Source organism: Oncorhynchus mykiss, unplaced genomic scaffold, assembly GCF_013265735.2.
Source record: "Oncorhynchus mykiss isolate Arlee unplaced genomic scaffold, USDA_OmykA_1.1 un_scaffold_226, whole genome shotgun sequence".
In the NCBI taxonomy this organism is placed as follows: Eukaryota; Metazoa; Chordata; class Actinopteri; order Salmoniformes; family Salmonidae; genus Oncorhynchus; species Oncorhynchus mykiss.
Genome location: NW_023493694.1, coordinates 125,406 through 145,937, shown reverse-complemented (window position 1 = coordinate 145,937; position 20,532 = coordinate 125,406). Strand labels below are relative to the sequence as shown.

The window sequence follows — 20,532 nt, the reverse complement described above, 5'->3', positions numbered from 1 at the left end:
GACGGCGGCTAGATGTATGTGTGCTGTCTGGGAAGACCTTATGGGGGTCATATTGAGGTCATTTTGACCGTAGTCTAGCAGCTATGGGAAAGAATAGTCGACTTTCTGATAGAGTCACACATAGCTGGGGCATGTCTAAATAAGTATTTTTGGGGGTTATAGTGCCATCACAGATTTAGTCCATTACCCCCTGGCGGCCATTTCCAATATGGCGGCCATTCAGCTGCAGGGGGTCATAATGGACTAGATCCACTTGGCCATATCTTATCCCTAGAAAGGCCAAAACCTAGGAAGATACCTAGAGAGGAACCAGGCTATGAGGGGTGGCCAGTCCTCTTCTGGCTGTGCCGGGTGGAGATTATAAACCTAGAGAAGAACCAGGGTATGAGGGGTGGACCAGTCCTCTTCTGGCTGTGCCGGGTGGAGATTATAAACCTAGAGAAGAACCAGGGTATGAGGGGTGGCCAGTCCTCTTCTGGCTGTGCCGGGTGGAGATTATAAACCAAAGAACTAATTACTTCGGCACAATGGCCTGTTCATTGCCTTTACCTCCCTTATCTTAACTCATTTACACACACTGTAGATAGATTTTTCTATTGTGTTATTTGACTGTATGTTTGTTTATGTGTAACTCTGTGTTGTTTTTGTCGCACTGCTATGCTTTATCTTGGCCAGGTCTCAGTTGTAAATGAGAACTTGTTCCCAACTGGCCTACCTGGTCAAATAAAGGTGTTCTCAACTGGCCTACCTGGTTAAATAAAGGTGTTCTCAACTGGCCTACCTGGTTAAATAAAGGTGTTCTCAACTGGCCTCCCTGGTTAAATAAAGGTGAAATAAAATAATAAATAAAATACAATCCACAATATAGCGGGGAGAGTAAAGCTAGACTATAATCGATAATGTCAAAAGCCACACTGAAGTCTAACAAAACAGCTCCCATAATCTTTTATCTTCACTTTCTCTCAGCCAATCATCAGTCATTTGTGTAAGTGGCGTTCTCTCAGCCAATCATCAGTCATTTGTGTAAGTGGCGTTCTCTCAGCCAATCATCAGTCATTTGTGTAAGTGGCGTTCTCTCAGCCAATCATCAGTCATTTGTGTAAGTGGCGTTCTCTCAGCCAATCATCAGTCATTTGTGTAAGTGGCGTTCTCTCAGCCAATCATCAGTCATTTGTGTAAGTGGCGTTCTCTCAGCCAATCATCAGTCATTTGTGTAAGTGCTGTGCTTGTTGAATGTCCTTCCCTATAAGCATGCTGTAAATCTGTTTTTCATTTATTTACTGTAAAATAGCATTGTATCTGGTCAAACACACATTCACCCAAACGTTTACGAAGGGTTGGTAACAGGCGGATTGGTCGTCTATTTGAGCCAGTGAAGGGTGGTTTGCTATGGAAAGCAGAATGACTTTTGCTTCCATCCAGGCCTGAGGGCACACACTTTCTAGTAGGCTTAGATTGAAGATATGACAAATAGGAGTGGCAATATCGTCCGCTATTATCCTCAGTAATTTTCCATATCAGACCCCGGTGGCTTTTCAATAATTTTTTCACCTCTTCCACACTCACTTTACGGAATTCTAAATTACACTCCTCGTCTGTCATATTTTGGTCAGGTTTACTTGCATGTGGAGGTTCGGCTTTTGGCCGAAGGTCATGACTACATTTGCTAATCTTGCCAATTAAAAAATCATTAAAGTTGTTGGCAATATCAGTGGATTTTGTGATGAATGAGCCATCTAATTCAATGAGTTGAGTTTGCCTTTTTGCCTAAAATGTCCTTTAAAGTGTCCCAAAGCGTTTTACTACCATTCTTTACATAATTTATCTGTGTTTCATAGTGTAGTTTCTTCTTTCTTTCGTTCCGTTTAGTCACATGATTTCTCACTTTGCAGTAGGTTTGCCAATCGGTTATTCAGCCAGACAGTCTTTTAGGTGCCTTTTGGCAAACTCCAAGTGGGCTGTCATGTACTTCCGTTTGGCCACTCGACAATAAAGGCCTGATTGGTGGAGTGCTGCAGAGATGGTTGTCCTTCTGGACATTGGGTTCTTGGTCACCTCCCTGACCAAGGCCCTTCTCCCGATTGCTAGTTTGGCCGGGCGGCCAGCTCTAGGAAGAATCTTGGTGGTTCCAAACTCCTTCTATTTAAGAATGATGGAGGCCACTGTGTTCTTGGGGACCTTCAATACTGCAGAAATGTTTTGGTACCCTTCCCCAGATCTGTGCCTCAACACAATCCTGCCTCGGAGGTCTACAGACAATTCCTTCGACCTGGTTTTTGCTCTGACATGCACTGTCAACTATGGGACCTTATATAGACAGGTGTGCGGCTTTCCAAATGCACCTGAGCTCAATTTCAAGTCTCATAGCAAAGGGTCTGAATACTTACTGAAATAAGGTATTTCTTTTTTTATTTGTTATAAATGTGCAAACATTTCAAAAAACCTGTTTTGATGTCATTATGGGGTATTGTGATGTCATTATGGGGTATTGTGATGTCATTATGGGGTATTGTGATGTCATTATGGGGTATTGTGATGTCATTATGGGGTATTGTGATGTCATTATGGGGTATTGTGATGTCATTATGGGGTATTGTGATGTCATTATGGGGTATTGTGATGTCATTATGGGGTATTGTGATGTCATTATGGGGTATTGTGATGTTATTCTGGGCTATTGTGATGTCATTATGGGGTGTTGTGATGTCATTATGGGGTGTTGTGATGTCATTATGGGGTATTGTGATGTCATTATGGGGTATTGTGATGTCATTATGGGGTATTGTGATGTCATTATGGGGTATTGTGATGTCATTATGGGGTGTGTAGATGAGGAAAAACATAATGGAATCCATTTTAGAATAAGGCTGTAACGTAACGAAATGTGGAAAAGGGAAAGAGTCTGAATACCTTCTGAACGCACTGTAGTATACATATAGTATAATATACAGTAGTTATCTATTCTGTACATAGTTATACATATAGTATAATATACAAAAGTTATCTATTCTGTATATAGTTATACATATAGTATAATATACAGTAGTTATCTATTCTATATATATATAGTTATCCATATAGTATAATATACAGTAGTTATCTATTCTGTATATAGTTATCCATATAGTATAATATACAGTAGTTATCTATTCTGTATATAGTTATACATATAGTATAATATACAGTAGTTATCTATTCTGTATATAGTTATACATATAGTATAATATACAGTAGTTATCTATTCTGTATATAGTTATACATATAGTATAATATACAGTAGTTATCTATTCTGTATATAGTTATCCATATAGTATAATATACAGTAGTTATCTATTCTGTATATAGTTATACATATAGTATAATATACAGTAGTTATCTATTCTGTATATAGTTATACATACAGTATAATATACAGTAGTTATCTATTCTATATATAGTTAGTTATACATCCTGTATAATATACAGTAGTTATCTATTCTGTATATAGTTATACATATAGTATAATATACAGTAGTTATCTATTCTGTATATAGTATACATTCTGTATGTAGTTAAACATATATATGTATATACACCTTTAACCAAGGCCCTATTCCCCATATAGTGCCCTACCTCTAACCAAGGCCCTACCCCCCATATAGTGCCCTACCTCTAACCAAGGCCCTACCCCCCATATAGTGCCCTACCTCTAACCAAGGCCCTACCCCCCATATAGTGCCCTACCTCTAACCAAGGCCCTACCCCCCATATAGTGCCCTACCTCTAACCAAGCCCCACGGGGTCAAAAACTCTGGTGGAAAGTTGTGCATTATCTAGGGAATAGGGTGCAGACAAAGCCCTTCAGTGGAACAGAGCTTTGACCTTGTAGCAGAGTGGTGAGTCGGAGCAGAACAGCATCTTCCTGAAGGTGTTTCGTAGCTCTGCGCTGCGGAAGGCGTAGATGGCCGGGTCGACCACGGCGTGACTCATCAGCAGAACCAAATTCAGCTGGAACAGAGAGCGGTAGCACTCACAGTAGGGGTTCTCTACACACACCATGAGGAGGAGGAGGTGGAGGAAGAAAGGCGCCCAGCACACCACAAACACCCCGAATAGCATGGTGAGCGTGAGCGCCCCCCGGAGGCTGCGGTGCGGCATGGCACTCCCGGGCAGCGCAGCAATCTTCCTGGCGTGGGACCGAGCCAGCAGGAACATGTGGACGTAGAGGAAGAGGATAAGGAGCAGCGAGATGAGGAAGAGCACGATGAAAAAGATCTTGATGACCGTGGCGTCACAGAACGCCACCATGACGGCCCCGGCGACGCCGCATAGCGCCCAGATCCCCGCCAGGGCGATGGCGGCTCGCCTCGTGGTCATGATGTTGTGGTAGCGCAGGGCGTGGAAGATGGTGACGTAGCGATCCACAGCGATGGCCAGGAAGCTACAGATGCAGCCGATAAAAGACATGCAGAGCAGTGCGTCTATGATGTCATCGACCCTCCGGACGGAGTCCCCTCGGGAGTCCAGTTGTCCGACATCGCTGAACTCCATCATTAGGGTTTCCCAGGTCTTGGAGAGGGAGGAGATGGTGTTGAACGTGGCCAGGCTACAGATAAACATGTACATCGGGGAGTGGAGGTTCTTGTTGCGCACCACGGCCACCACCACCAACAGGTTCTCACTGAGAGACACCATACCCAACACTAAGAACACCAGGTGGGGTACCTTCACCACCTGACAGTCTGTGTGGTTGGAGGGGAGAGCAGAGACATCATTCATTATGGAGACCACAGACAGTGTCAGAGCAACGTCCACAGTAGATCAGATCAGAACAGGGTGTTTCAGAATAGATCAGAACAGGGTGTTTTAGAATAACATCCAGATCAGAACAGAACGGGGTGTTTCAGAGTAATGTACAGATCAGATCAGAACAGGGTGTTTCAGATTAACGTCCAGATCAGAACAGGGTGTTTCAGAGTAACGTCTAGATCAGATCAGAACAGGGTGTTTCAGAGTAACGTCTAGATCAGATCAGAACAGGGTGTTTCAGAGTAATTTCCAGATCAGATCAGAACAGGGTGTTTCAGAGTAACGTCCACAATAGATCAGGACAGATCAGGGTGTTTCAGAGTTACGTCCAGATCAGATCAGAACAGGGTGTTTCAGAGTAACATCTAGATCAGAACAGGGTGTTTCAGAGTAACGTCCAGATCAGATCAGAACAGGGTGTTTCAGAGTAACGTCCAGAACAGAACAGGGTGTTTCAGAGTAACGTCCAGAACAGAACAGGGTGTTTCAGAGTAACATCTAGATCAGAACAGAACAGGGTGTTTCAGAGTAACGTCCAGAACAGAACAGGGTGTTTCAGAGTAACGTCCAGAACAGAACAGGGTGTTTCAGAGTAATGTCCAGATCAGAAAAGGGTGTTTCAGAGTAACGTCCAGAATAGAACAGGGTGTTTCAGAGTAACGTCCAGAACAGAACAGGGTGTTTCAGAGTAACGTCCAGAACAGAACAGGGTGTTTCAGAGTAACGTCCAGATCAGAACAGGGTGTTTCAGAGTAACGTCCAGAATAGATCAGATCAGAACAGGGTGTTTCAGAGTAACGTCCACAATAGATCAGAACAGAACAGGGTGTTTCAGAGTAACGTCCACAATAGATCAGATCAGAACAGGGTGTTTCAGAGTAACGTCCACAATAGATCAGATCAGAACAGGGTGTTTCAGAGTAACATCCAGATCAGAACAGGGTGTTTCAGATTAACATCCAGATCAGATCAGAATAGATCAGAACAGAGGCAGAGCAGGACTGTCAGAGTTTTGGTTCAGACAGATAGCTGAAATGTTTCAGCTTTAGTTCAGACAGTTAGCTGAAATGTTTCATCTTTGTTTCAGACAGTTAGCTGAAATGTTTCATCTTTGGTTCAGACAGTTGGTTGTACTGTCTCCTCAGCAGTGTGATGGCACTCTGCATGGACCTGATGGGTGGTAATTGTGATGGATCACGTTAGTAGACCAGGTACTGTAGAGAGGAGATGATTCTGGAGAGGAGATGACTCTAGAGAGGAGATGATTCTGGAGAGGAGATGACTCTAGAGAGGAGATGATTCTGGAGAGGAGATGACTCTAGAGAGGAGATGACTCTGGAGAGGAGATGATTCTGGAGAGGAGATGATTCTGGAGAGGAGATGATTCTAGAGAGAAGATTATTCTAGAGAGGAGATGAGTCTAGAGAGGAGATGATTCTGGAGAAGAGATGATTCTAGGGAGGAGATGATTCTGGAGAGGAGATGATTCTGGAGAAGAGATGATTCTGGAGAAGAGATGATTCTGGAGAGGAGATGATTCTGGAGAGGAGATGATTCTGGAGAGGAGATGATCCTGGAGAGGAGATGATTCTGGAGAGGAGATGATTCTGGAGAGGAGATGATTCTGGAGAGGAGATGATTCTAGAGAGGAGATTATTCTAGAGAGGAGATGATTCTAGAGAGGAGATGATTCTGGAGAGGAGATGATTCTGGAGAGGAGATGATTCTGGAGAGGAGATGATTCTGGAGAGGAGATGATTCTGGAGAGGAGATGATTCTGGAGAGGAGATGATTCTGGAGAGGAGATGATTCTGGAGAGGAGATGATTCTGGAGAGGAGATGATTCTGGAGAGGAGATGATTCTGGAGAGGAGATGATTCTAGAGAGGAGATGATTCTAGAGAGGAGATGATTCTGGAGATGAGATGATTCTGGAGATGACACCCACCTGTGGAAAGAGAAAAAAAACATTAAAGAAATTACATCAAATTTAATTGAACACATGATGAGTGTGTTAGTGTGTGTGAATGTGTGTGTTTGTTATGTGTGTATGTGTATATAGTGTATGTGCATATGTGGGGAAGCCACCAGTGGGGCAAAAAAGTATTTAGTCAGCCACCAATTGTGCAAGTTCTCCCACTTAAAAAGATGAGAGAGGCCTGTAATTTTCGTCATAGGTACACTTCAACTATGACAGACAAAATGAGAAAAAAAATCCAGAAAATAACATTGTAGGATTTTTAATAAATTTATTAGCAAATTACGGTGGAAAATAAGTATTTGGTCACCTACAAACAAGCAAGATTTCTGGCTCTCACAGACCTGTAACTTCTTCTTTAAGAGGCTCCTCTGTCCTCCACTCGTTACCTGTATTAATGGCACCTATTTGAACTTGTTATCAGTATAAAAGTCACCTGTCCACAACCTCAAACAGTCACACTCCAAACTCCACTATGGCCAAGACTAAAGAGCTGTCAAAGGACACCAGAAACAAAATTGTAGACCTGCACCAGGCTGGGAAGACTAAATCTGCAATAGGTAAGCAGCTTGGTTTGAAGAAATCAACTGTGGGAGCAATTATTAGGAAATGGAAGATATACAAGACCGCTGATAATCTCCCTCGATCTGGGGCTCAACCGTGAGCAAAAATCCCAGAACCACACGGGGGTACCTAGTGAATGACCTGCAGAGAGCTGGGACCAAAGTAACAAAGCCTACCATCAGTAACACACTACGCCGCCAGGGACTCAAATCCTGCAGTGCCAGACATGTCCCCCTGCTTAAGCCAGTACATGTCCAGGCCCATCTGAAGTTTTCTAGAGAGCATTTGGATGATCCAGAAGAAGATTGGGAGAATGTCATATGGTCAGATGAAAGCAAAATATAACTTTTTGGTAAAAACTCAACTCGTCGTGTTTGGAGGACAAAGAATGCTGAGTTGCATTCAAATAACACCATACCTACTGTGAAGCATGGGGGTGGAAACATCATGCTTTGGGGCTGTTTTTCTGCAGAGGGACCAGGACGACTGATCCGTGTAAAGGAAAGAATGAATGGGCCCATGTAGCGTGAGATTTTGATTGAAAACCTCCTTCCATCAGCAAGGGCATTGAAGATGAAACGTGGCTGGGTCTTTCAGCATGACAATGATCCCAAACACACCGCCCGGGCAACGAAGGAGTGGCTTTGTAAGAAGCATTTCAAGGTCCTGGAGTGGCCTACCCAGTCTCCAGATCTCAACCCCATAGAAAATCTTTGGAGGGAGTTGAAAGTCTGTGTTGCCCAGCAACAGCCCCAAAACATCACTGCTCTAGAGGAGATCTGCATGGAGGAATGGGCCAAAATACCAGCAACAGTGTGTGAAAACCTTGTGAAGACTTACAGAAAACGTTTGACCTCTGTCATTGCCAACAAAGGGTATATAACAAAGTATTGAAATAACTTTAGTTATTGACCAAATACTTATTTTCCACCATAATTTGAAAATAAATTCATAAAAAATCCTACAATGTGATTTTCTGGATTTTTTTTCTCATTTTGTCTGTCATAGTTGAAGTGTGCCTATGATACAGGCCTCTCTCATCTTTTTAAGTGGGAGAACTTGCACAATTGGTGGCTGACTAAATACTGTTTTGCCCCACTCTAGGCCTAAGGCCTTAACTGACTTGCCTAGTTATTAAAGGTTAAATTAACAGATACCCCAAATGCCGACTTCAGTAGTTAGCTGTACGGAATGGCTGTGAGAAGGACCTGATCCCGAGACGGGCATTGGTTAATAAGAATTGAGATATCTGAGAGAGCCGTGCGAGTGAGTGGTGCTTCAGAGCAAGGCTATGGGGAGTACGGCCACGGCCAAGCCTTAGAATTATTACATTCAGCCCAAGGGCACAATGGCCACTGTGGCAGCAAGGCATTCATTTTGTTACAGGGCACAATGGCCACTGTGGCAGCAAGGCATTCATTTTGTTACAGGGCACAATGGCCACTGTGGCAGCAAGGCATTCATTTTGTTACAGGGCACAATGGCCACTGTGACAGCAAGGCATTCATTTTGTTACAGGGCACAATGGCCACTGTGGCAGCAAGGCATTCATTATGTTAAAGGACACAATGGCCACTGTGGCAGCAAGGCATTCATTTTGTTACAGGGCACAATGGCCACTGTGGCAGCAAGGCATTCATTATGTTACAGGGCATTATGGCCACTGTGGCAGCAAGGCATTCATTTTGTTAAAGGACACAATGGCCACTGTGGCAGCAAGGCATTCATTATGTTACAGGGCACAATGGCCACTGTGGCAGCAAGGCATTCATTATGTTACAGGGCATTATGGCCACTGTGGCAGCAAGGCATTCATTATGTTACAGGGCATTATGGCCACTGTGGCAGCAAGGCATTCATTATGTTACAGGGCATTATGGCCACTGTGGCAGCAAGGCATTCATTATGTTACAGGGCATTATGGCCACTGTGGCAGCAAGGCATTCATTATGTTACAGGGCATTATGGCCACTGTGGCAGCAAGGCATTCATTATGTTACAGGGCATTATGGCCACTGTGGCAGCAAGGCATTCATTATGTTACAGGGCATTATGGCCACTGTGGCAGCAAGGCATTCATTATGTTACAGGGCATTATGGCCACTGTGGCAGCAAGGCATTCATTATGTTACAGGGCATTATGGCCACTGTGGCAGCAAGGCATTCATTATGTTACAGGGCATTATGGCCACTGTGGCAGCAAGGCATTCATTATGTTACAGGGCACAATGGCCACTGTGGCAGCAAGGCATTCATTATGTTACAGGGCATTATGGCCACTGTGGCAGCAAGGCATTCATTATGTTACAGGGCATTATGGCCACACAAGAGGACATCAACGGCCATGGACGCCGGGAAATTAGAGCCCTGGTATCAACAGCCTATAATGTTGTGATATTACAGTAAACAGGATAATAACTGGGGTATCAACAGCCTATAATGTTGTGATATTACAGTAAACAGGATAATAACTGGGGTATCAACAGCCTATAATGTTGACTACAGTAAACAGGATAATAACTAGGGTATCAACAGCCTATAACGTTGTGATATTACAGTAAACAGGATAATAACTAGGGTATCAACAGTCTATAATGTTGTGTTATTACAGTAAACAGGATAATAACTGGGGTATCAACAGCCTATAATGTTGTGTTATTACAGTAAACAGGATAATAACTGGGGTATAAACAGCCTATAATGTTGACTACAGTAAACAGGATAATAACTAGGGTATCAACAGCCTATAACGTTGTGATATTACAGTAAACAGGATAATAACTAGGGTATCAACAGTCTATAATGTTGTGTTATTACAGTAAACAGGATAATAACTAGGGTATCAACAGTCTATAATGTTGTGTTATTACAGTAAACAGGATAATAACTGGGGTATCAACAGCCTATAATGTTGACTACAGTAAACAGGATAATAACTAGGGTATCAACAGCCTATAACGTTGTGATATTACAGTAAACAGGATAATAACTAGGGTATCAACAGTCTATAATGTTGTGTTATTACAGTAAACAGGATAATAACTAGGGTATCAACAGTCTATAATGTTGTGATATTACAGTAAACAGGATAATAACTAGGGTATCAACAGCCTATAATGTTGTGACATTACAGTAAACAGGATAATAACTAGGGTATCAGCCTATAATGCTGACTACAGTAAACAGGATAATAATTAGGGTATCAACAGCCTATAATGTTGTGATATTACAGTAAACAGGATAATAACTAGGGTATCAACAGCCTATAATGTTGTGATATAACAGTAAACAGGATAATAACTAGGGTATCAACAGCCTATAATGTTGTGATATTACAGTAAACAGGATAATAACTAGGGCATCAACAGCCTATAATGTTGACTACAGTAAACAGGATAATAACTTGGGTATCAACAGTCTATAATGTTGTGATATTACAGTAAACAGGATAATAACTAGGGTATCAACAGTCTATAACGTTGTGATATTACAGTAAACAGAATAATAACTAGGGTATCAACAGCCTATAATGTTGTGATATTACAGTAAACAGGATAATAACTAGGGTATCAACAGTCTATAATGTTGTGATATTACAGTAAACAGGATAATAACTAGGGTATCAACAGTCTATAATGTTGACTACAGTAAACAGGATAATAACTAGGGTATCAACAGCCTATAATGTTGACTACAGTAAACAGGATAATAACTAGGGTATCAACAGTCTATAATGTTGTGATATTACAGTAAACAGGATAATAACTAGGGTATCAGCCTATAATGTTGTGATATTACAGTAAACAGGATAATAACTAGGGTATCAGTCTATAATGTTGTGATATTACAGTAAACAGGATAATAACTAGGGTATCAGCCTATAATGTTGTGATATTACAGTAAACAGGATAATAACTAGGGTATCAACAGTCTATAATGTTGTGATATTACAGTAAACAGGATAATAACAAGGGTCTCAACAGCCTATAATGTTGTGATATTACAGTAAACAGGATAATAACTAGGGTATCAACAGCCTATAACGTTGTGATATTACAGTAAACAGGATAATAACTAGGGTATCAACAGTCTATAATGTTGTGTTATTACAGTAAACAGGATAATAACTAGGGTATCAACAGTCTATAATGTTGTGATATTACAGTAAACAGGATAATAACTAGGGTATCAACAGCCTATAATGTTGTGACATTACAGTAAACAGGATAATAACTAGGGTATCAGCCTATAATGCTGACTACAGTAAACAGGATAATAATTAGGGTATCAACAGCCTATAATGTTGTGATATTACAGTAAACAGGATAATAACTAGGGTATCAACAGCCTATAATGTTGTGATATAACAGTAAACAGGATAATAACTAGGGTATCAACAGCCTATAATGTTGTGATATTACAGTAAACAGGATAATAACTAGGGCATCAACAGCCTATAATGTTGACTACAGTAAACAGGATAATAACTTGGGTATCAACAGTCTATAATGTTGTGATATTACAGTAAACAGGATAATAACTAGGGTATCAACAGTCTATAACGTTGTGATATTACAGTAAACAGAATAATAACTAGGGTATCAACAGCCTATAATGTTGTGATATTACAGTAAACAGGATAATAACTAGGGTATCAACAGTCTATAATGTTGTGATATTACAGTAAACAGGATAATAACTAGGGTATCAACAGTCTATAATGTTGACTACAGTAAACAGGATAATAACTAGGGTATCAACAGCCTATAATGTTGACTACAGTAAACAGGATAATAACTAGGGTATCAACAGTCTATAATGTTGTGATATTACAGTAAACAGGATAATAACTAGGGTATCAGCCTATAATGTTGTGATATTACAGTAAACAGGATAATAACTAGGGTATCAGTCTATAATGTTGTGATATTACAGTAAACAGGATAATAACTAGGGTATCAGCCTATAATGTTGTGATATTACAGTAAACAGGATAATAACTAGGGTATCAACAGTCTATAATGTTGTGATATTACAGTAAACAGGATAATAACAAGGGTCTCAACAGCCTATAATGTTGACTACAGTAACAGGATAATAACTAGGGTATCAACAGTCTATAATGTTGTGATAATACAGTAAACAGGATAATAACTAGGGTATCAACAGCCTATAATGTTGACTACAGCCAGTTCCGCTACCAAGGACTGTGGGCTCTCCTTCGCCGAGGCCGACGTGAGTAAAACATTTCAACGTGTTAACCCTCGCAAGGCTGCCGGACCAGATGGCATCCCTAGCCGCGTCCCCTGAGCATGCGCAGACCAGCTGGCTGGTATGTTTACGGGCACATTCAATCTCTCCCTATCCCAGTCTGTTGTCCCCGCATGCTACAAATTGGCCACCATTGTTCCTGTACCCAAGGCGGCAAAGGCTCCTGAACATGATGACTATCGCCCTGTAGCACTCACCTCTGTCATCATGAAGTACTTTGAGAGACTAGTCAAGGATCATATCACCTCCACCTTACCTGACACCCTAGACCCTTTTCAGTTTGCTTACCGCCCCAATAGATTCACAGACGATGCAATTGCCATCACTCTGCACACTGCCCTAACCCATCTGGACAAGATGTAAGAATGCTGTTCATTGACTACAGCTCAGCATTTAACACCATAGTACCCTCGAAACAACATCTCCACTTCGTTTATCCTCAACACTGGGGCCCCACAATGGTGCGTGCTCAGCCCCCTCCTGTACTCCCTGTTCACCCATGACTGCGTGGTCATGCACGCCTCCAACTCAATCAGCAAGTTTGCGGACGACACAACAGTAGTAGGCTTGATTACCAACAATGACGAGACGGCCTACAGGGTGGAGGTGAGGGCCCTCGGAGTGTGGTGCCTGAAAAACAACCTCTCACTCAACGTCAACAAAACAAAGGAGATGATCGTGGACTTCAGGAAACAGCAGAGGGAGCACCCCCCATCTACATTGACAGGACCACAGTGGAGAAGGTGGAAAGCTTCAAGTTCCTTTACGTACACATCACTGACTAACTGAATTGGTCCACCCACACAGACAGTGTGGTGAAGAAGGTGCAACAGAGCCTCTTCAACCTCAGGAGGCTAAAGAAATGTGTCTTGTCATCTAAATCCCTCACAATTTTTAACAGATTTTAACAGCAATTGAAAGCATCCTGTTGGGCTGAATCACCACCTGGTACGGCAACTGCACCGCCCTTAACCGCAAGGCTCTCCAGAGGGTGGTGCGGTCTGCCCAACGCATTACCGGGGTCAAACTACCCGCCCTCCAGGACATCGACAGCACCTGATGTCACAGGAAGGCCAAAAATATCACCAAGGACAACAACCACCCGAGCCACTGTCTGTTCACCCCGCTATCATCCAGAAGGTGAGGTCAGTACAGGTGCATCAAAGCAGGGACCGAGAGACTGAAAAACAGCTTCTATGTCAAGGCCATCAGACTGTTAAACAGCCATCACTAGCACATTAGAGGCTGCTGCCTATAGGCATAGACTAGGAATCACTGGCCAATTTAAGGAATGGGATAACTCATCTCATATGTGTATACTGTATTCCATACAATTCTACCGTATCTTAGTTACTTAATAATGCTTACATATCTTGCATTACTCATCTCATATGTATATACTGTTATTCTATACTATTCTACTGTATCTTAGTTAATTCCGCTCTGACATCGCTCGTCCATATGTATAAGGTCTTAATTCATTCCTTACCTAGATTTGTGTGTATTGGGTATATGTTGTGTAATTTGTTAGATATTACTTGTTAGATATTACTGCACTGTCGGAGCTAGAAGCACATGCATTTTGCTACACCTGCAACAACAACAACTGCTAATCACTCTCAAAGCTGATCCGTATCCACCATGTCTTAGATCTATCAAAGCTGATCCGTATCCACCATGTCTTAGATCTATCAAAGCTGATCCGTATCCATGTCTGAGATCTATCAAAGCTGATCCGTATCCACCATGTCTTAGATCTATCAAAGCTGATCCGTATCCACCATGTCTTAGATCTATCAAAGCTGATCCGTACCCACCATGTCTTAGATCTATCAAAGCTGATCCGTATCCATGTCTGAGATCTATCAAAGCTGATCCGTATCCATGTCTTAGATCTATCAAAGCTGATCCGTATCCACCATGTCTTAGATCTATCAAAGCTGATCCGTATCCACCATGTCTTAGATCTATCAAAGCTGATCCGTATCCACCATGTCTTAGATCTATCAAAGCTGATCCGTATCCACCATGTCTTAGATCTATCAAAGCTGATCCGTATCCACCATGTCTTAGATCTATCAAAGCTGATCCGTATCCACCATGTCTTAGATCTATCAAAGCTGATCCATATCCACCATGTCTTAGATCTATCAAAGCTGATCCACCATGTCCTAATCTATCAAAGCTGATCCGTATCCACCATGTCTGATATCTATCAAAGCTGATCCACCATGTCCTAATCTATCAAAGCTGATCCGTATCCACCATGTCTTAGATCTATCAAAGCTGATCCGTATCCACCATGTCTTAGATCTATCAAAGCTGATCCGTATCCACCATGTCTTAGATCTATCAAAGCTGATCCGTATCCACCATGTCCTAATCTATCAAAGCTGATCCGTATCCACCATGTCTTAGATCTATCAAAGCTGATCCGTATCCACCATGTCCTAATCTATCAAAGCTGATCCGTATCCACCATGTCTTAGATCTATCAAAGCTGATCCGTATCCACCATGTCTTAGATCTATCAAAGCTGATCCGTATCCACCATGTCTTAGATCTATCAAAGCTGATCCGTATCCACCATGTCTTAGATCTATCAAAGCTGATCCGTATCCACCATGTCTTAGATCTATCAAAGCTGATCCGTATCCACCATGTCTTAGATCTATCAAAGCTGATCCGTATCCACCATGTCTTAGATCTATCAAAGCTGATCCGTATCCACCATGTCTTAGATCTATCAAAGCTGATCCGTATCCACCATGTCTTAGATCTATCAAAGCTGATCCGTATCCACCATGTCTTAGATCTATCAAAGCTGATCCGTATCCACCATGTCTTAGCTCTATCAAAGCTGATCCGTATCCACCATGTCCTAGATCTATCAAAGCTGATCCGTATCCACCATGTCTTAGATCTATCAAAGCTGATCCGTATCCATGTCTTAGATCTATCAAAGCTGATCCGTATCCACCATGTCTTAGATCGATCAAAGCTGATCCGTATCCACCATGTCTTAGATCTATCAAAGGGAAATGAAGCACCGTATGAAAACAGCACAAGACAAGCCTGTAGTGTACGGCTCACGTCAGAGGAACCCACGGCCCTATTGATGGAATCTGATCACCATGACGATATCTCTCCAAAAGCTCTCAAACCTGATGAGTCTTCAGGGCTGTTTAAAATCCTTACCTTTTGACTATTACAGGCTGCTGTGTTGTCCAATCATTGTCCTGTCGGTCTCAATACAGAGCTCTATAGGAGAGTGGGACTGGACACTTCCTGCAGTAGGCGGATATGTCCCAAATGGCACCCTATTCCCTACATAGTGCCCTGTGCGCCCTGGTCAAATGTAGTGCACTACATAGGGAATAGGTTGTCATTTGGAGGCATCCTGTGAGGAACACTACTCTGTTATTGTACCCTTGGATGATGTCATCGTCGAGGGTGACGGAGATGTTATCAGGCCGTCTCATGTTTTCTCTGCTGTTTCACAAGGCCTTCTGAGAAGCAGAAGACAGCTTTTTGAACGACAACCCTAAACCCAAAAGCTGAAGCAAATGAAACGTTGAAAGACGTGTTTTTCACCTACAGGTAACATTCTGAGTATGTTGTCTATCACTAGCAGCACCATATCACCAGGTAACATTCTGAGTATGTTGTCTAACAGCACCATATCACCAGGTAACATTCTGAGTATGTTGACTAGCAGCACCATATCACCAGGTAACATTCTGAGTATGTTGTCTAGCAGCACCATATCACCAGGTAACATTCTGAGTATGTTGTCTATCATCAACATATCACCAGGTAACATTCTGAGTATGTTGTCTATCACTAACAGCACCATATCACCAGGTAACATTCTGAGTATGTTGTCTAGCAGCACCATATCACCAGGTAACATTCTGAGTATGTTGTCTATCACTAACAGCACCATATCACCAGGTAACATTCTGAGTGTGTTGTCTAGCAGCACCATATCACCAGGTAACATTCTGAGTATGTTGTCTAGCAGCACCATATCACCAGGTAACATTCTGAGTATGTTGTCTAGCAGCACCATATCACCAGGTAACATTCTGAGTATGTTGTCTAGCAGCACCATATCACCAGGTAACATTCTGAGTATATTGTCTAGCAGCACCATATCACCAGGTAACATTCTGAGTATGTTGTCTATCACTAGCATCACCATATCACCAGGTAACACTGAGTATGTTGTCTATCACTAGCAGCACCATATCACCAGGTAACATTCTGAGTATGTTGTCTAGCAGCACCATATCACCAGGTAACATTCTGAGTATGTTGTCTATCATCAACATATCACCAGGTAACATTCTGAGTATGTTGACTAGCAGCACCATATCACCAGGTAACATTCTGAGTATGTTGTCTAGCAGCACCATATCACCAGGTAACATTCTGAGTATGTTGTCTATCACTAGCATCACCATATCACCAGGTAACACTGAGTATGTTGTCTATCACTAGCAGCACCATATCACCAGGTAACATTCTGAGTATGTTGTCTAGCAGCACCATATCACCAGGTAACAATCTGAGTAAGTTGTCTAGCAGCACCATATCACCAGGTAACATTCTGAGTATGTTGTCTAGCAGCACCATATCACCAGGTAACATTCTGAGTATGTTGTCTATCACTAGCAGCACCATATCACCAGGTAACATTCTGAGTATGTTGTCTATCAGCACCATATCGCCAGGTAACATTCTGAGTGTGTTGTCTATCACTAGCAGCACCATATCACCAGGTAACATTCTGAGTATGTTGTCTAGCAGCACCATATCACCAGGTAACAGAGTATGTTGTCTAACAGCACCATATCAGCAGGTAACACCGAGTATGCTGTCTAACAGCACCATATCACCAGGTAACACTGAGTATGTTGTCTAGCAGCACCATATCACCAGGTAACATCTGAGTATGTTGTCTATCACTAGCAGCACCATATCACCAGGTAACACTGAGTATGTTGTCTAGCAGCACCATATCACCAGGTAACGCTGAGTATGTTGTCTAGCAGCACCATATCAGCAGGTAACACTGAGTATGTTGTCTAACAGCACCATATCACCAGGTAACACTGAGTGTGTTGTCTAACAGCACCATATCACCAGGTAACACTGAGTGTGTTGTCTATCAGCACCATATCACCAGGTAACACTGAGTGTGTTGTCTATCAGCACCATATCACCAGGTAACACTGAGTATGTGTAAATGTACTTGGTAAATAAAGGTGATTCTGAAAAGAACACGTTTGCTTTCTGAATGTTCTAGAATAGTTCCAGTTTCACTTGGTTTCTCCAAGTGCCATCATGGGCAGGCTTTCTATCACCACAATTGGAAGGAGGAAGAACAGGCTTTTCCCCACTATCCCCATTTAGTTTGACTGGTCAGTAATAATGACCCTTTAAAGGTCAAGACACAGCAGTGGCATGGATAATGGATAGATGGATGAATGATGGATAATGGATAGATGGATGAATGATGGATAATGGATAGATGGATGAATGATGGATAATGGATGGATGGATGAATGATGGATAATGATAGATGGATGAATGATGGATAATGGATGGATGGATGCATACTGGACAATGGATGGATGGATGAATGATGGATAATGGACAGATGGATGCATGCTGGATAGGTGAATGGACAATGGATGGATGGATGGATGCATACTGGACAATGGATGATGAATGATGGACAATGGATGGATGGATGAATGATGGATAATGGACAGATGGATGCATGCTGGATAGGTGAATGGACAATGGATGGATGGATGGATGCATACTGGACAATGGATGGATGAATGATGGACAATGGATGAATGATGGATGCATGCTGGATGGATGAATGACGGACAATGGATGGATGAATGATGGATGGATGACTGGTCAGTAATAATGACCCTTTAAAGGTCAAGACAGAGCAGTGGCATGGATAGTTGATGGATGGATGATGGTCAATATGGAGAAGTGAAGCAGTCTTCCATGAGACAATCGTTGAATCATATTATTAAACAATGTTTACCTCTTAGATTTTAATTTGTCAAATTAAATAGAAATAGGCTCTGTAACAGTGAACATTTACAAAACATTTACAGAAGTAAGAAGATATTGTATACAACATCATATTTACAAAGTCATGCTTAACATATAAAGAACCGCAACAGAAAACATCAAGGGGAACGTGATGCGTTAACCAACAGATAAATCATATGGACATTAAAACCAGTCCCAGAAGTTCAGTCCACAGCAGGGTTCAAGGTGTCAGATCTGAAAAGGTATGGATAGATAACAGTGAAATGGATGCTGCTTCACCTTGTCCTCTGATAGGATTTCCTAGGGGTTAGGAGCTAGGGGTTAGGAGCTAGGGGTTAGGAGCTAGGGGTTAGGGGTGTGGATGCTGCTTCACCTTGTCCTCTGATAGGATTTCCTAGGTCCAAGAATGTTGCCTTTCAGATCTGTACAAGTGGCAATGGACCTAGGGGTTAGGAGCTAGGGATTAGGAGCTAGGGGTTAGGAGCTAGGGGTTAGGAGCTAGGGGTTAGGGTGTGGAGGTGTTAAGGACTAGGGGTTAGGAGCTAGGGGTGTGGAGCTGTTAAGGACTAGGGATTATGAGCTAGGGGTTAAGGACTAGGGATTAGGAGCTAGGGGTTAGGAACTAAGGGTTAGGAGCTAAGGGTTAGGGGTGTGGAAGGGTTAAGGACTAGGGGTTAGGAGCTAGTGGTTAGGGGCTAGGGGTTAGGAGCTAAGGGTTAGGGGTGTGGAAGGGTTAAGGACCTGGGATTAGGAGCTAGTGGTTAGGGGGTTAGGAGCTAAGTGTTAGGGGTGTGGAAGGGTTAAGGACTAGGGAATAGGAGCTAGGTTTAAGGGACTAGGGGTCAGGGGCTAGGGGTTAGGAGCTAGGGGTTAGGAGCTAGGGGTTAGGAGCTAGGGGTTAGGAGCTAGGGGTTAAAGACTAGGGGTTAGGAGCTAGGGAATAGGAGCTAGGGATTAGGAGCTAGGTTTTAGGGACTAGGGTTTGATGTGTCGGCAGAGCGAGGCGATCTGTGTGATGCAGCTGGTGACAGCGGGGGGGACGGGCTGGGTGGTCTCTCCTCGCCATGACGCCAGCGCAGCCAGAGCCTCCTTGGGGTTGCTAGGCGACAGGTCGTAGACAGTGTAGACAGCTGCCAGCTGGACCTCCCAGGGAACACCTGGAAAAGACATCACAGAGACTCATTGGTTGGCCATCTGTCCAATACAGACACACAGATCTGTCCAGTCTCATCTCTAAAAACGAAACAAAAAGTAATTCTGCTCAGATGAGACTGGACAGATGTCTGCCCGGTCCCGTCTGCCCGGTCCCGTCTGCCCGGTCCCGTCTGCCCGGGCCGGGTCTGAGCAGAATTACTTTTTGTTATTCGCAGAAGAGTTAGGGTTACAGGTACATATATCCCACCCAGAAACTGAGGTTATCAGGAAACGAGGCGTACAGCGCCTTCAGAAGGTAATCAGAACCCTGGACTTTTTACACATTTTATGTTTACAGCCTTAACCTAAAATGGATTCAATTAAATACAAATATCAGCAATCTACACACAATACCCCATAATGACATCACAATACCCTATAATGACATCACAATACCCTATAATGACATCACAATACCCCATAATGACATCACAATACCCTATAATGACATCACAATACCCCATAATGACATCACAATACCCCATAATGACATCACAATACCCCATAATGACATCACAATACCCCATAATGACAAAGCGAAAATAGGTTTAGACAATTAAAAATTAAATACCTTACTAAAAGTTTGGACACCTACTCATTCCAGAGTTTCTTTATCTTTACAATTTTCTATATTGTAGAATAATAGTAAAGACA

The 20,532-nt window shown here is 42.5% G+C and overlaps 2 protein-coding genes across 6 annotated transcripts in view; both read right to left on the bottom strand.

The window, feature by feature from the left end:
* Positions 1-2,403: 2,403 nt before the first annotated feature.
* On the bottom strand, positions 2,404-4,828 carry mc2r (melanocortin 2 receptor). The gene is given in 3 exon segments (NM_001124680.1): positions 2,404-2,636; positions 3,720-3,733; positions 3,760-4,828. A coding segment is annotated over 1 exon segment (918 nt). The 5' UTR covers positions 4,759-4,828; the 3' UTR covers positions 2,404-2,636; positions 3,720-3,733; positions 3,760-3,840.
* Positions 4,829-18,668: 13,840 nt separating this feature from the next.
* Positions 18,669-20,532, bottom strand: part of ice1 (KIAA0947-like (H. sapiens)) — a 36,642-nt gene continuing 34,778 nt past the window's right edge. For all 5 annotated transcript variants that reach the window (XM_036973233.1, XM_036973237.1, XM_036973236.1 and 2 more), the window contains 2 exons: positions 19,058-19,841; positions 18,669-18,963 (listed from right to left, as the gene is read on the bottom strand). In XM_036973233.1, coding sequence (XP_036829128.1) covers positions 19,660-19,841 — 182 coding nt within the window. In that variant the 3' untranslated portion in view covers positions 18,669-18,963; positions 19,058-19,659. The remainder of the gene's footprint in view (positions 18,964-19,057; positions 19,842-20,532) is intronic.